The following is a 13783-nucleotide window of genomic DNA, read 5'->3' as shown; positions in this document are numbered from 1 at the left end:
AGCAGCCTTGTCATTGGCGTGGCTATCGATGAAAATCCTTCTACGAATCGCTTGTAATAGCCAGCCAATCCGAGAAAACTTCGAATCTCCGTTACTGATGTCGGTCTAGGCCACTTGGTAACTGCTTCAATCTTAGCTGGGTCTACAGAGATTCCATCCCCAGAAACGTTATGTCCAAGGAATCCCACTCTATTGAGCCAAAACTCACACTTGCTGAACTTGGCATACAATGCATGCTCTCTCAAGGTTCGTAGCACTTTAGTCAAGTGTACCTCATGTTCCTCGGGGCTCTTAGAGTACACTAGTATATCATCAATAAAAACTATCACAAACTGATCTAGAAATTCCTTGAACACTCGATTCATCAAGTCCATGAAAGCGGCTGGGGCATTCGTTAATCCGAAGGGCATAACCGTAAACTCATAATGCCCGTATCTAGTTCTGAAAGCAGTCTTGGGAATGTCCTCATTTCTGATCCTTAGCTGATGGTACCCGGTCCTCAAATCTATTTTGGAAAACACTAAGGCTCCTTGCAACTGATCAAACAGATCATCAATCCTTGGCAGTGGGTACTTATTCTTTACTGTCACTTGGTTCAGCTGCCGGTAATCTATACACAATCTCAGAGTTCCATCTTTCTTCTTGACAAACAGGACCGGCGCTCCCCATGGAGACTCATTAGGGCGAATAAAGCCTTTGTCCAGTAGTTTCTGTATCTGGACCTTTAACTCTTTCAATTCTGATAAAGACATCCTATACGGCGCTTTCGAAATCGGTTCCGTCCCTGGCGCCAATTCAATCACAAACTCCACTTCTCGCTCAGGCGGCAAACCCGGCAATTCCTGAGGAAACACCTCAGGAAAATTGCTTACTACGGGTATATCTTCCAACTTAGGTTCCACCACTGTTGTATCCACGACATTTACCAAATATCCTTCACACCCTTCATCCAACAGCTTATTCAACTCAAGCGAGGAAATCCAAGGGATCGAGGTTCCTCCTCGGTTTCCCTGAAATACAAAACTAGGGCGTCCTTCCGGATTAAATTGGATCGTCCTATCGCTGCAATCCACTACAGCTTTCTGTCGGACTAACCAGTCCATCCCAATAATCACATCAAAATCGAACATGGCTAATACTGCCAAGTCGATACTCTCTTCCTTACCCCCAATAATTATCTTACAGTTAGGGCATCCAAAAGAAACTAGCAACCTATCATTCACAGGTGTCGACACGCAAAGCACATGCCCAAGTAGCACTGGTTTCATACCAACCAACTCAATAAATTGCTCTAAAACAAACGAATGGATTGCCCCCGGATCAAACAATGCATACGCGGCATGATCACACAAGAAAATCGTACCTATGACCACGCCTAGCGCATTCTCAGCTTCCTTGCGCGCCATGGCATAGACCCTTCCTTGAGCTGGCGGTCGCCCTTGATTAGCCGGTGGGGGAGGTCCGGCTTGATTTCCAGCTCATGGTGGCGGTACTCTGGACGGTCCTAATAGTTGCATCTGCGGGCAAGTACGAATCTGATGCTCCATACTCCCGCACTTAAAACACGCCCCATATCTACCCAACTGGGGACTCGGTTTCCCAATGTTCCGTCTGGCTGGCGGGACAAATCGCCTATTTCCAGTCATAGGCCTCTTTCCCAAACGGCGATTATCCCTATTTTGAGCAAACCGCGATCCTGAAGCGGTTGCCCTATCCTGCTGATCTCGTTCCATGATCTGAGCTCGCCTATGCATTTCCCCATAGTCTTTAATATCGTGGGACAAAATCAAACTTCGAAGATCCGACTTCAATCCATCCCGGAATCTTCGCGCTCTATCCCTCGGATTCTCCACCATGGTCGGTGCAAACTTAGCTAATCTTGCAAATTCGGCCTCATACTGATCCACAGTCATTTGTCCCTGGCGTAAGCGCATAAATTCCATCGACTTCTTTTCTTGCGCATTTTCCGAGAAATATTTTTCATAAAAGTTTTCCACAAACACAGCCCAAGTCGGGGCCGTTCCTACCGGAAACACTCTACCTCCCACGGCATTCCACCAATCATTTGCACCCTCTTGAAGCTGGTAAACTGCCAATGTCACCTTCTCCTCATCGGTGCACCCCAGAACTTTGAAGGTTTTCTCCAGTTCTTCTACCCACCTTGGTGCAGTCTCGGGGTCACCGCGATCATGAAATTTAGGCGGCTTCAATTTCATAAACTGTTCTACTAACTGGGGCATCTGCCTAACCCCGGCTGGCTGAGCCTGTCCCATATTAGCTTGATTTTCATTTACCGCAGTAGCAACTACAGTCTCAGCGGCCTGGGCGGCTACATTATCTCGCCCTTGAGCTTGCCTATCCAGCACATTCCCGAGTCTTTCTAATACCCGTAGAACTCCTTCCATACGTGGATTTTCCACCGGTCTAACATCAACTCGAGGGTCTACTGCAGCTCCCACATTAACCCCAAGGTTCTCTACTGCTCTATCTCGAGAACGACCTCCACCTCCGGTTCCTCTTCCTGCACCCCTTTTGGGAACTCTTCCTATACCTCTCTCATCGCTACTCATCTTAGCTACTCGATTTTACAACTACCTATTATAATTCCACGAAGGAATTAAAGACTTAAACCAATCTATCCCAGTCTAAGTCCTAGGCAGGTATTAAACATCAATTAAACAATCAGCATGCGGCTTAATGAAAACTAGCCAACTCCTCACCCAAGGGATTCACATACTCACCTCGGGTCCTACCGCACCTGCACTTCAGGTCACACAATCACAATTCAAACACAATCACAAGCTGTCGGGAGATACATGTAGCACATGAGGTCACCCTACATGCTACCCAGGGTCTCATCGCTCCTTATCACTCCAGGTTTCGACCTAATTGGACCGAGCTGACCTTGCTCTGATACCAAATCAAACGGGGATGTCACGCCCCGTACCCCACGAAGCGCGAGCATCCCACCTTCGGTCGTTTGACTGCGACGTCCCAGGAAGCGTCACCGACCCACACCCATACAGAGATCAAACACAAGCGAAAGCATAAAATAAACAAACCCAGACAACTACAATATGAGCCAAGGATAGCCATACATCAAACACCATCGTAGAAAATAATTACACATTTATATTGCTATTAAAAATCATTTGTACAATATTTACAAGTACAAACAAAAGGTACACACGATCAGTAGCCACTTTGTCAAAAAATGGTAAGCGGCTAGGGAGGTTAGGCTAAAACTTGGGAAGAGGGCTACAGTCCAAAAAGTAGTGGCCCTCACTACTAGCTAAGGACATGGGACGACTCTATGGCTCCCAGTCAGGATCAAACGACTCACCAGAATCATCTAACAGCTCCTCGGAGGCATCCTTGCTAGTCCCTGACTCATCTGAATCCATAGCCTGAGCTCGCTCGTCCTCGGAGTCCAGCTCCAACTCCGGGTCCAGGTAAATCTCGAACCCCTCCTCGTCTAATCCCAGCTCTGCAACCTCTCCGTCCTGCTCCATGGCCTCGGGTTCGTCATCCTCCTCCTCATCCATAGGCTCGGGGTCCTCCACTAGTACATCGGGCTCCTCATCCATCTCTTCCTCCTGCCTCATCCACTCGGGCGTGACCTCAGGGTTTATCACCTCACCATCAGCTATAATTGGGTGTAACAACCCAACACCATCGACCGGGATATCAAAGATCCTGAGGGGCTCTCCCTCATTTCCATTGGCATTCCGGTGGCACCACGCCACGTACTCCTGCTTCTGGTAAAAATACTCGCCTATATTCACAATTAGTGTGACATTCCGAATTTCGGCCCATTTTTGGGATTTATAAAACGTGTAATTCGTCAGTGTGCTTATAGTAAAATCTCGCCCGGGAACTGATCACTCTCGGTTATTTTATTTTTAAATTAGAGATTTCGCTAGAAACGCACTCGATCGAATTTGGCCGTTAATTAGAGCCCAAACTTTGGTGTCGAATATCTCGGAGTTCCAGGACGAATTTAATTGGACGGTGTCGATACTATTGAGGCCAGCCTCGAGATTGCCCGGAATATGTGAAAAGTGGATTTTTGACCGGGTGCGAATTTGGACTAGTAGACCTCCCTCGGGGTAGTTTGATTTAATTAATTTGACCTTTGTCCCTTATTATATTCTAGGATTAATTTGGACCGCTAGAGCGTTTTCAATTTTAAATGTGGGCCGTTGAATCGCAATAATTATTTGAATGAACATTTATTTCTCTCTCTCCCCGGTCACCTTTTTCCCCTGCGCACGCTGCCCCCCTTTGCGTCTGACACCACCAGCTACCATCATTTCCTCTCTTCTTCTTTTTCTTTTCTTTTCTTCTTTTCCATTCTTTTCTTCCCTTCTTCTTCTCCTTCGCTGGCTTGCTCCCGACGCCGCTGCTTCTTGCTTCTACTCCTGCTTGCTGCTCGCTCGACCACACCTTGCCAGCAACCAGCCCAGCCACCGCCGCCCACCGCCGCTCCAGCCACCGTCGACATCGCCACCGCCACCACCACCCCTCGGTCGTTTCCCCTCCGCCGTGAGCTCTCTCTCCCCCTCTGTTCCAGATCTCGCTTCCTGACCCCTTCCGTCGCGCGTCGTCCGCCGTCGCCGGAGTTTCTGCTGTCCCGACGATGTTGCTACTTCTGTTCCGTCCAACTCGTCGCCGCCCGCCTTGCCACAATCCCAACGACATTGCTGCTGCTTCCTTCCCCTGTTTCTCTCCCGTCGCCTGCCGTCGCCGGAGCTGCTGCTGTTCCGGCGAGGCCCCTGCTCGCCCCTACTGTTGTTCGCTGTTGCTGCCTCGACCGGAGCTCCCTTGCCGCCGCCGTCGCCCGGCCGTGGCCGAGAGCCTCGCCGATCGCCGCCGCTGCGGCTGTCCCGACGATTTACCCCGCTATCCAGCCTCGTTTTCTTGCTCAAGTCGAGGTAAGCGACACCCTAAACCTTGTCTAGGACTTTGCGTATTATTAGACTTGTTTATGGGTCATTTAGGGTGAGATTGGCGGCTGATTAGGGGCTGTTCGGGGCTGATTTAATGACCGTTTAGTGCGACTTGGTGGCTGAATTGTGGGCTGGCTCGAGGTAAACGAATGGACTGGAGTATGGGCTAAATCGAGGTGGTTTATCGCTGATTTTATGGCTGGTTTGAAGGTCGCATGATGCTGGAAAATTATGTCGAGTTTATTAGTTATTTGTGTGTGATTCAATGCTCGATTGGCGATTGTTCGGGTTGTTTATTTGTGGCTGAATTGAGGGGGAGGATTCGATGGCTGGTGCGGCGATTTTCGAATGGCGATCGTGATAGGTTGTTTTATGAGTCGAGTAGAGCGATGTGCGGGCGGAATCTTGGCTGTTTAGTGGTTGGTCATTGCGAGATTTATGATTGATTTTTGGCTCGGGGAATGGCCAGTTCGATGAGCTGATGTTGGGTAATCTATGGAATGAAATATTAGCTATGTTATATCGGAATGGCGTGTTAGTGAGGCTAATTGTGCGGCTGTTTGGTGCTGATTTTATGACGGTTTAATGCTGATTTTTGTGTCGGTTGATGCTAAATTGGTGGCGGGTTTCGGGGTGAGTGAATGGGTCGGATTGTGGGCCGAAATGAGGTGGTTTATTGTTGAAATCATGGCTGGATTGGTGGTCATTAGTGCTGGAAATTATGTTAAGTTCATTGGATGTTCTTGTATGATTTAACGTCCGCTTGGCGACGGTTCGTGTTGTTTGTTCGTGGTTAGATTGACGCCTATTATGTGAACTGTGGCTTGATGTGACTAGAATGAGTGGCGATTAAGCATAATATAACGATATTTGAATATGTGATTGACATGGTAATTGATTGAATTATGTGGCGTATGTATTTGCTTGACCAAGCCCGGATTGATCGGAGGGCTGCCAACCTATAGGGTGTTGACCCGGGTTGTAAGAAAGGACCTGTAGGGTGTTGACCCGGGTCGTGAGAAAGGTCCTGGAGCGTGTTGACGCGGGACAAAGCCCAGATTGATCGGAGGGCTGCCAGCCTGGAGCGTGTTGACGCGGGTGGCGAGAAAGGACCTGTGGGGTGTTGACCCGGGTCATGAAAAATTTAGATGAATGCGCATGTGTATTGTTCCTAATTGAATTGGTGAATGTACGTGTGAATGACGCTCGAGTAATTGTGATAAGTACGTGAAATGTTATTGCAATATAGTGATTTGACTAATGTGCAGAGTTGGCGTGTGATTTGAGGCAAGGTAAGTACATTATGTGAAATTTGTTATGTGAATAGTTAGATTGCATTTTTTAGATTTGTCTGGGTACGCATTGGCCTATGTAGGGTTTAGGTTGTCTGCTTATTGAGATGTATTCTCACGGTTATTATATAACCATTTTCAGATCCGCGATCGTAATTGATTGGAGACGCCACCAGGGTATCTCGGGGATGGAGGATGGGTCAAGTTACCTCATATTTTGTGTGCCCCTCTTTTGTATAGCGAAGTAGGATATCCCACCACTGTTCCCTTTTGATGTGTATTTGGAATTATTGTTTCGTGCTATTGCTACCCCTTGTCATTATTAATTGTCTGGGTTGTTTCTATTTGTTTCCGCGCGTGCCTAATCTTTAATGTTTGGGTTGGGTCGGCGACGTGCCTGGGACGTCGCATTCAATGATCGACCATCGAGGGATGATAGCGCGCTCGTAGGGTGCGGGGCGTGACAATTAGTTCTGATCGATACCTCACGAAAGCCTCCCTATTTCCTGAGGGGTAGGTACTAGTATACTGCCGAATCTGTACAGGAATCCCAAAAAGAGGCGGTGGTCTCTCCATCTTTACGGCCGGGGGTCTGAAAAGTTTCGGTTTACACAACCGTGAGACGAATCTCAGTGAGTTCAACCCCTAAACCTAGGCTAGGCTAGCATGCAATCTCCTGACCGGAAACAAATATTTAAAAACCATAACACAACAATAATCAATGATTCTCTGACCCTGCAGGTTAGACAGTTCAATATATAATCATCACGGTACATACGTGGCACACATAGTCACACGTACGCCAATCACATGCTCATGCACCGAGTCTCACACACTCGCATGCCAGTCCATGCATGTTCCTGCATGCAAATGTCGTTGACATGTCATATGCATTTCCCGGCCCACTAGCCCACACTGACACACTGGCAATCGCCCAATTTATTATTTATTACGACTCGAGTCAACAATATTCACGGCCCGGTGCGTCTAGCCTGCTTCAAAGTGCATGAGGCGCAACACTGATCTCCTTACGAACCAGAGCCTGCTTCAAAGTGCATGAGGATGGTCGTCTTTCGGACGTACCGGGCATCGTCCTGCTTCAAAGTGCATGAGAACGGTATCGACCCGAGGTCACGACTCGAAGGTCCTTAGGTGATCACACAACTCATTATTATCTGAACCCAGCGTATGACGCTTCGGGGTATTTTAGGTGATCACACACTCATGGCAGGCACGCATTCTCGCACAACTCCACCACATGCCTCACTCTAGGCATACATAATGCGTGTCCATGTTATGCGATGCAATGCACCATGAGCACCAATGAAATTCAATCACTCAATATCACAACACGTGCTCAATTGGCCCAATTAATACCGTGTGGCCCAACGTGCGATTCACAATTCAATAATTAATTTCAAACCAATCATTGGTCAATCGCACTCCACATAATTCAGCCACACGACATGCGACATGGTAGTACGAAATCAATCACAATTAAGCACAAATTACGTACAACCAGTCAACCCGGACATGCCCGATAATTTTCCAATGGGCTCCTAAATTGGTCATTTAATCCAATTAATCTCCCCAAATAATTCTCATTAATCCACTAAATTTTCCCGATAACAATTTCTACCAATCAGTCCTCAACCCAGTCTGAAATACACACTGATACTACCTAAGCCAGTCCAGAAAAACGCACTATCAGTCCTAATCCAGGTTTAGGAATTTTACTCACTTAATCCAAGGTCACGACGACGGGGAACGGCAGCCGATCACTGGTGACCAGTGAAACCGGCGGCGGAATTCCTGGCGACGGCGTACGGACGGCGTGAACAGTGACTGTACGGACGGGCGGTGAACAGTAACCGTACGGAATGCCGTACGGACGGAGATGAACAGTGACGTACGAACGTCGGTAATGTCACAGTGGCAGCAGCTCAGCCGATCGGGCTCCGGCGCGGCGGCGTTGAGGCTCCGGCGCGGCGGCGGTGCTAACCCGAGAGAGAAAAAGGGAGAGAAAGAGAGAGAAAAGGAGAGAGAAAGGGGTCGGACAAAGGCAAGGCTGAGGCTGGGGGCTGTGGTGGTCGATAGCAGGGCACGGCGGCCGGCGGCGGTTTGCTCCGGTGACCGGCGGTTTGCTCCGGCAAGGCCAAACAAGAGAGAAAAATGAAAGGAAAAAGAGAGGGGGAGTGATCTACAGAAGAGGGAGGACTGATCTGGCCAGATGAGGGTGAGAGGAGAGAGAGAGAGAGTCTTATCTTGGTCAAACCATAGGGGCTAGGGTGCCAAGTGTCAAAGATCTAGCCTAAAGTAACAATTTTACCCCTCATCCAAGGGCTAATATTGAATCTTATCCAATAATTCAAGGGCATTTTGGTCCTTTGCTGCCATAATTAGGATAAGTCCAATTTTAATTAATTTCCTTAATTATCCCCCAAAATTCGGAACCAAAAATAGCCCAGCGACAAAACCGTCATTTTTCCGGTCCCGGGGCGAAGTTCCATTCTTCACCCGTACCAACCCTCCATGAGCGTGGCCAACATAATGCGGTGTCGGAATCGCGAAATTCATCGCGCAAGCCCTAGAAAATCCACGCCAAAGTTTCGGGAATAAAATAATATTATTTTTCTAATTTTTGTCGAAATTCCAATTTTTGGCCATAACGACTCCTGGTATGCGTGGCCACCCAAAAATGGCGTCGGCCTCGAAAAATAACCTCATTTGGCCTTGAAAAGCAACGCTGGCGTCCCGAGGGGCAAAATCGTAATTTTTCATCCCCGGACCGAAATTTCAATTTTTACTCGTACTAACTCCAAACGTGTGTGGCCAGCTTGATATGACGTCAGATTCCCAAAAATAGTCTCTTAAGCCTTCGAAAATCGACATCGAAATCCGACCCCAATTCCGTGAACAAAACTCGCTAAACTTTCAATTTCAGGGTCTCTCACTAACGGGCGGCTGTTTAGGAATTATGCGTATCGACCTAGGGCTATCCGTATCGTAATGGTCTCGATCATTGAGAGAATGAGAAATTATCACTAGTTCCAGAGGTCACGATCGTTCGGTTTAAGTTCAGGACTGGTTGGCCACGTGTACTTTCGGTCTTGCAGAATCACCCGCGTCCCTATTGTACATCGTAGGCCTTGGCCAAACCCAATCCATTACCCTTTCCTACGATCGGCCCACGTTGGCCCAAAATATTCCCTCAGCGTCTCTCGTGATCGGTGTCCGTTTCACGATAGGTTCCCCGGTCCACGTACTGCTTCTTAATTAGCCATACCCTATTGGTTAGTATCCCGAGAGTGATCAGCTCTGGGCGAGACTTACTAAAATGAAATTCGAATTAATATCAGTTTTATTGATCCCGGAATTACATCGAAATTCGGGCTGTTACAAGTTTGATGGTGTCCAAGTTGATGTTGGTGCATGGGACGTTTTCGCTGCAATTTAGTTTGATGGCCACTTTCGTGCTGGACGTCCCAAATGCCATGTGGTAATGCACGTCGCTTATCTGTACTCCAGTGTCCTATCAACACGTTCACAGATGATTCAGTTCAATTTAGCTGAGGAAGCTAAATTCGGAAGCCTTGGGAAACATAATCTTCGAATGTATACGTTGTCTGTGATCGTGATTACCGACAATAGTCACCAGTTCAATCAACTTTAATCTTTTAAGGATTATTCATTCTCGTCTTACCGTCTTGGGACAAGCACTTGGAGTATGGCAGTAGAACTGGTCTATGATGATGGGGTTTTTCACTGCGGTGAAGTTGAGATTCGAGAAAAAAACTTGGCTAACTCGGCCTCTTCCCACCTGTCAATTTCGTAAATTTTACTTCACAGTTTTACTCCAACCCCATTTCTTCTAACGCAGATAAATGAATGTATTGACAAACTCGGACATACCGGCCAAGTTTTAATTCTAGCTCCATTAGTTGTCCCATGAAAGTGAACGTTCTTCACGTTGATGTTGCTCACACTTACTTCATTTCCACCCCTTCCCAAGCTTCCAATGCTGTCCCCGGCAAAATTGCACCCAAATCAAGTACATCAATACACCTTCACAGCTTACAACTTGCTACAAACCCTTGATAAATGCATTGCAGTTTTTTACCGTGTTTGGCACCATTTATCCATATGACTACCTAATATTTTCTTCCATTTTTAGGTTAGTAACAGTGTGTTTACCTTATGCCATGACCAGGTCCGCACTTTATGTCATTGATACTGATATTCGAGATATGATCGCCCATCGAGATGCAATCATCGCCTGTTGATGAAACACCATAAGGGGATGAACTGTTATAATCATTTTCACGAACCCAACAAGCCCTTTAATCCAACTGAAATTGTGAGAGAAAAGGAATGCAATGTCTAAAAGTCTTGAGATAATCAGACTGACCCTCTCCCAAAAGCAAACGTCAAGCAACAAAAGAAAACACATACAGAGTCTCAGAGGAAAGCAATGCATTACCGGTGCCTATGGTTGAAGATTGAACAGAGACAGCATGAGATGCATGAATGTGGATTCCGTCGGTGTTGGGGCTCTCGTCAGGTGCGGAAATGTTCAAGAACTTCAAATGAACGTCGCTGCTTCCATAAACAGTTACATGCACCTGAGGACTGTTCTTGAAGTGCAGATTTTGCAAACTCACTCCATTGCACTTTTCGATACGGAGCGTCTGCAGTAGCCCATGGCAATTCAAGTACCAGACATTAGCTTTTTTTGTTCGTAAGTGCTATAGTTTTAATGTCATATTGACGAAACATTCCTCGTTTACAGCTTTGGTTAACAAAAGCTGCTTTTCTTTAACATAGCTACTAGTTGGTTAAGATTATTATTGCTGCCTAATATTTAATTTGTCCTTATAATTTCCAAGTTCTAATCGAGAGTACATAAGATCATCCTGAACGATTGTCACCAACAAACTTACGAGGAAAAGTTGGTGAGAAATCAGCTGAATTTCCAAAAGAGGAGGACAGTGGCAGAGTTTGTGACAAGGAGTTCAACCATTTTCTAGCCTAGGTAAGAAATTGTTGCTCATCCCAGTATTTTGGGGCCTTAAATCTGACCATCCCCAGATTGAAGTGTATTAAGACTGAATCTGTCAACTTGAACCAGAAGAAGAATTAGGCAGCTACATGATGCAACATTATATGGAACTAAATTAATTTAATCGAGGGGCTACTAATTAAAGTCCGAGTGTATGAACGACAAATTTTTACCCTGTCAGATCATTTCCTAAACTAGTATCGCGTTAACCGCGAGAAATCTGGATGTATAAGTGGGTATTAACTAGTAAGAAAGCAATACGCTTATGTTATGTACATGCCTATCTGTATTTCTTCTCCTTAATGAATCTTCATAAGAACTCAACTTATATATAGCAATGGAAGACAAGGCATCATGAATGCCGCGAAGGACTTACAGTTGGGGCGAGCTTATTGCATCCCTGGTCCCGGAACAAATCGAACAAGAATAAGAAGTGTCAGAACTACAAAAGAAGCAGCATTACAATTCGGAAATTTGAAATACAAGTGTTTGATTCTTAATCAAAATTTGCAGAAAAGGGGTTGAATTTTCGTTACAGGCTTGGTGTTCCATTTGCAGGATATGTTCCACCAGCCATCGCCATATCCATCAAACAAGCCCGGGCCACTTATGTTGAGCCCATTCACTTTCTCAAAAGTCAACCACTTTGCTGGATCGTACCCCTTCCATGCATTTGGATCTTTTGGTGCTATGATCTTCCCTGATATCTGCAATCGCATTAATTAAGGAGGATTTTCGAACTCACAAACTTTATTAGATCTGAATATGTAAAGTCCACCAAGGCGTTACTTTTTTTTTTTTTTTTTTCAGAAAATGAATGATTTGAAAAATACTTTTCTAAAAATAATCTTTCATATAGTTTGAAAAATTAGTTGATGAAAAATATTTTCATTATCGATAGCAATTTATACCTAAAATATTTTTGTGGATGATGAAAATATTTTAGTCGATCATTCATTTTTTTTAGTGATACCAAGCGATCATTTTTTGGAAAATGTCTTCTAAAATTTTTCATTTTTCGCGAAATATATACACCCTAAATCCTTGATGCGGTACTTTTCCATGCAATTAAAGCTAATCTCATTGAACTTAAAGACTTTCTTTCATCTATGAAAGAACCACCATCTGTTTTGATCTTTTATAAGGGGAAGAAAGAAACAGAGATATGTTGTCTTTATTAAACTTACTTCAAGATTGATATTAGACTTGCAAGGGCCCACAAAATTGATAGGATTCAAATGGTACTTCTTTCCTTCTGGAACGGTGATGGTCGATGCACTTCCCTCTGTGTTGCACGCATCATTCCACGCCTTTGTAAATGCCTACGCATATTTCAATAGGAAATCATGAGACTAGTTGAATATAATCTCTTATTATTAAGTTACAACGAAATCTTCTACATGGCCTATAGACATGGACAGGTACAAAAAAACTAGTCGGGTGTCACCCGATCACCGGAAAGTCTTAATAAATATAAATAGAAAATTATACCGAGGTATCGTCGGACCACCCATCGCCAACTGCTCCGTAGTCGGACACGCTGAACCTTTTGTCAGCAGCACCGACCTCGATTTCACATGTCAACGGTAGCGCAGTAACCAGGACCCAGGAACATACAGAAATCGAGAAACCCTGCGCACAAAAATCATATTAGGCACGAAAAGAAATCCAAGAACATGCTATTTGCAGCTCATCTTGAGAGGTTTACCATAAGGACTTCCTCCGGGAAGCAACAAATCGCAAATGCAAAGAAGCGAGATGAACGGTTGAGCTCTCTTCTTCAGATGCAGAATGGGAGTGATTGCTGCACGCCACGCGAGGGGTTGATTTTAAAGTGGATCGTGCTTAGCTTCAGAAGGGAAAACTTTGTAAATGCGGGAGTATAATCTGTAGTTTCCATGTGTAGAACTGTAAAAGTACCAGAGCGGAAGGAATCAAACTTCTGCATAACCATCCAATCAAACTAGAAAGAGAAAGAGAATGCAGCTGCCCAGTGTGATCCATTCTTTCTGACTTTGACTTCACACAGAATGTCTGGTTGTGGATCTGGGCATCATCATCATTCACTTAGAGATAATCTGTCGTAATCTTGATCTTCAGACGTGTAAAATCACACTGATACTTTGACTATCGGAGCAAAATGAAACGGCTCAAGAAAGCCAATCAAATGGTATTACTCTCTCGGAAGTTTGGAATATCATCATTCACTTATTCCAGAAAAAAAAAAATTTCCTGTTATTTCAGTAGAAGGGAGGGGAAATTTTTTTACTTATCTGGCATCGTCATTCATTTATGTGGAGCAGTAGAAATGTTAAACTCAATCATCGTAAATTGTTACTGACGAAAAAAAATTACGTGTCGACTTTTCGATCGATAGTATCTTTTGTAAGATTGTAAATATTATGTTTTAGGGTCCGTTCGTTTCACGGAAAACCTACAGTTTTGGAATATGTATTCCTAAAAATGATCGCGTGCTTCGCCTA

The 13783-nt window shown here is 45.2% G+C and overlaps 1 protein-coding gene across 1 annotated transcript; it reads right to left on the bottom strand.

Annotated features, from left to right (window-relative positions):
- Positions 1-3311: 3311 nt before the first annotated feature.
- LOC115667660 (probable polygalacturonase At1g80170) lies at positions 3312-13304 on the bottom strand. The gene is made up of 10 exons (XM_056311656.1): positions 13221-13304; positions 12792-12932; positions 12488-12622; positions 11837-12007; positions 11677-11700; positions 10722-10929; positions 10436-10517; positions 10154-10262; positions 9945-10061; positions 3312-3758 (listed from the first exon to the last, which is right to left on the bottom strand). The coding sequence occupies exons 1-10, from the start codon at positions 13302-13304 to the stop codon at positions 3312-3314; spliced, it is 1518 nt and encodes a 505-aa protein (XP_056167631.1).
- Positions 13305-13783: the final 479 nt, after the last annotated feature.

This window comes from Syzygium oleosum, unplaced genomic scaffold (genome assembly GCF_021117445.2).
Source record: "Syzygium oleosum isolate NSW1041296 unplaced genomic scaffold, Sole_v2.1 Sole_v2.05, whole genome shotgun sequence".
Taxonomy (NCBI): domain Eukaryota; kingdom Viridiplantae; phylum Streptophyta; class Magnoliopsida; order Myrtales; family Myrtaceae; genus Syzygium; species Syzygium oleosum.
This window is presented reverse-complemented; position numbering and strand designations above follow the sequence as displayed.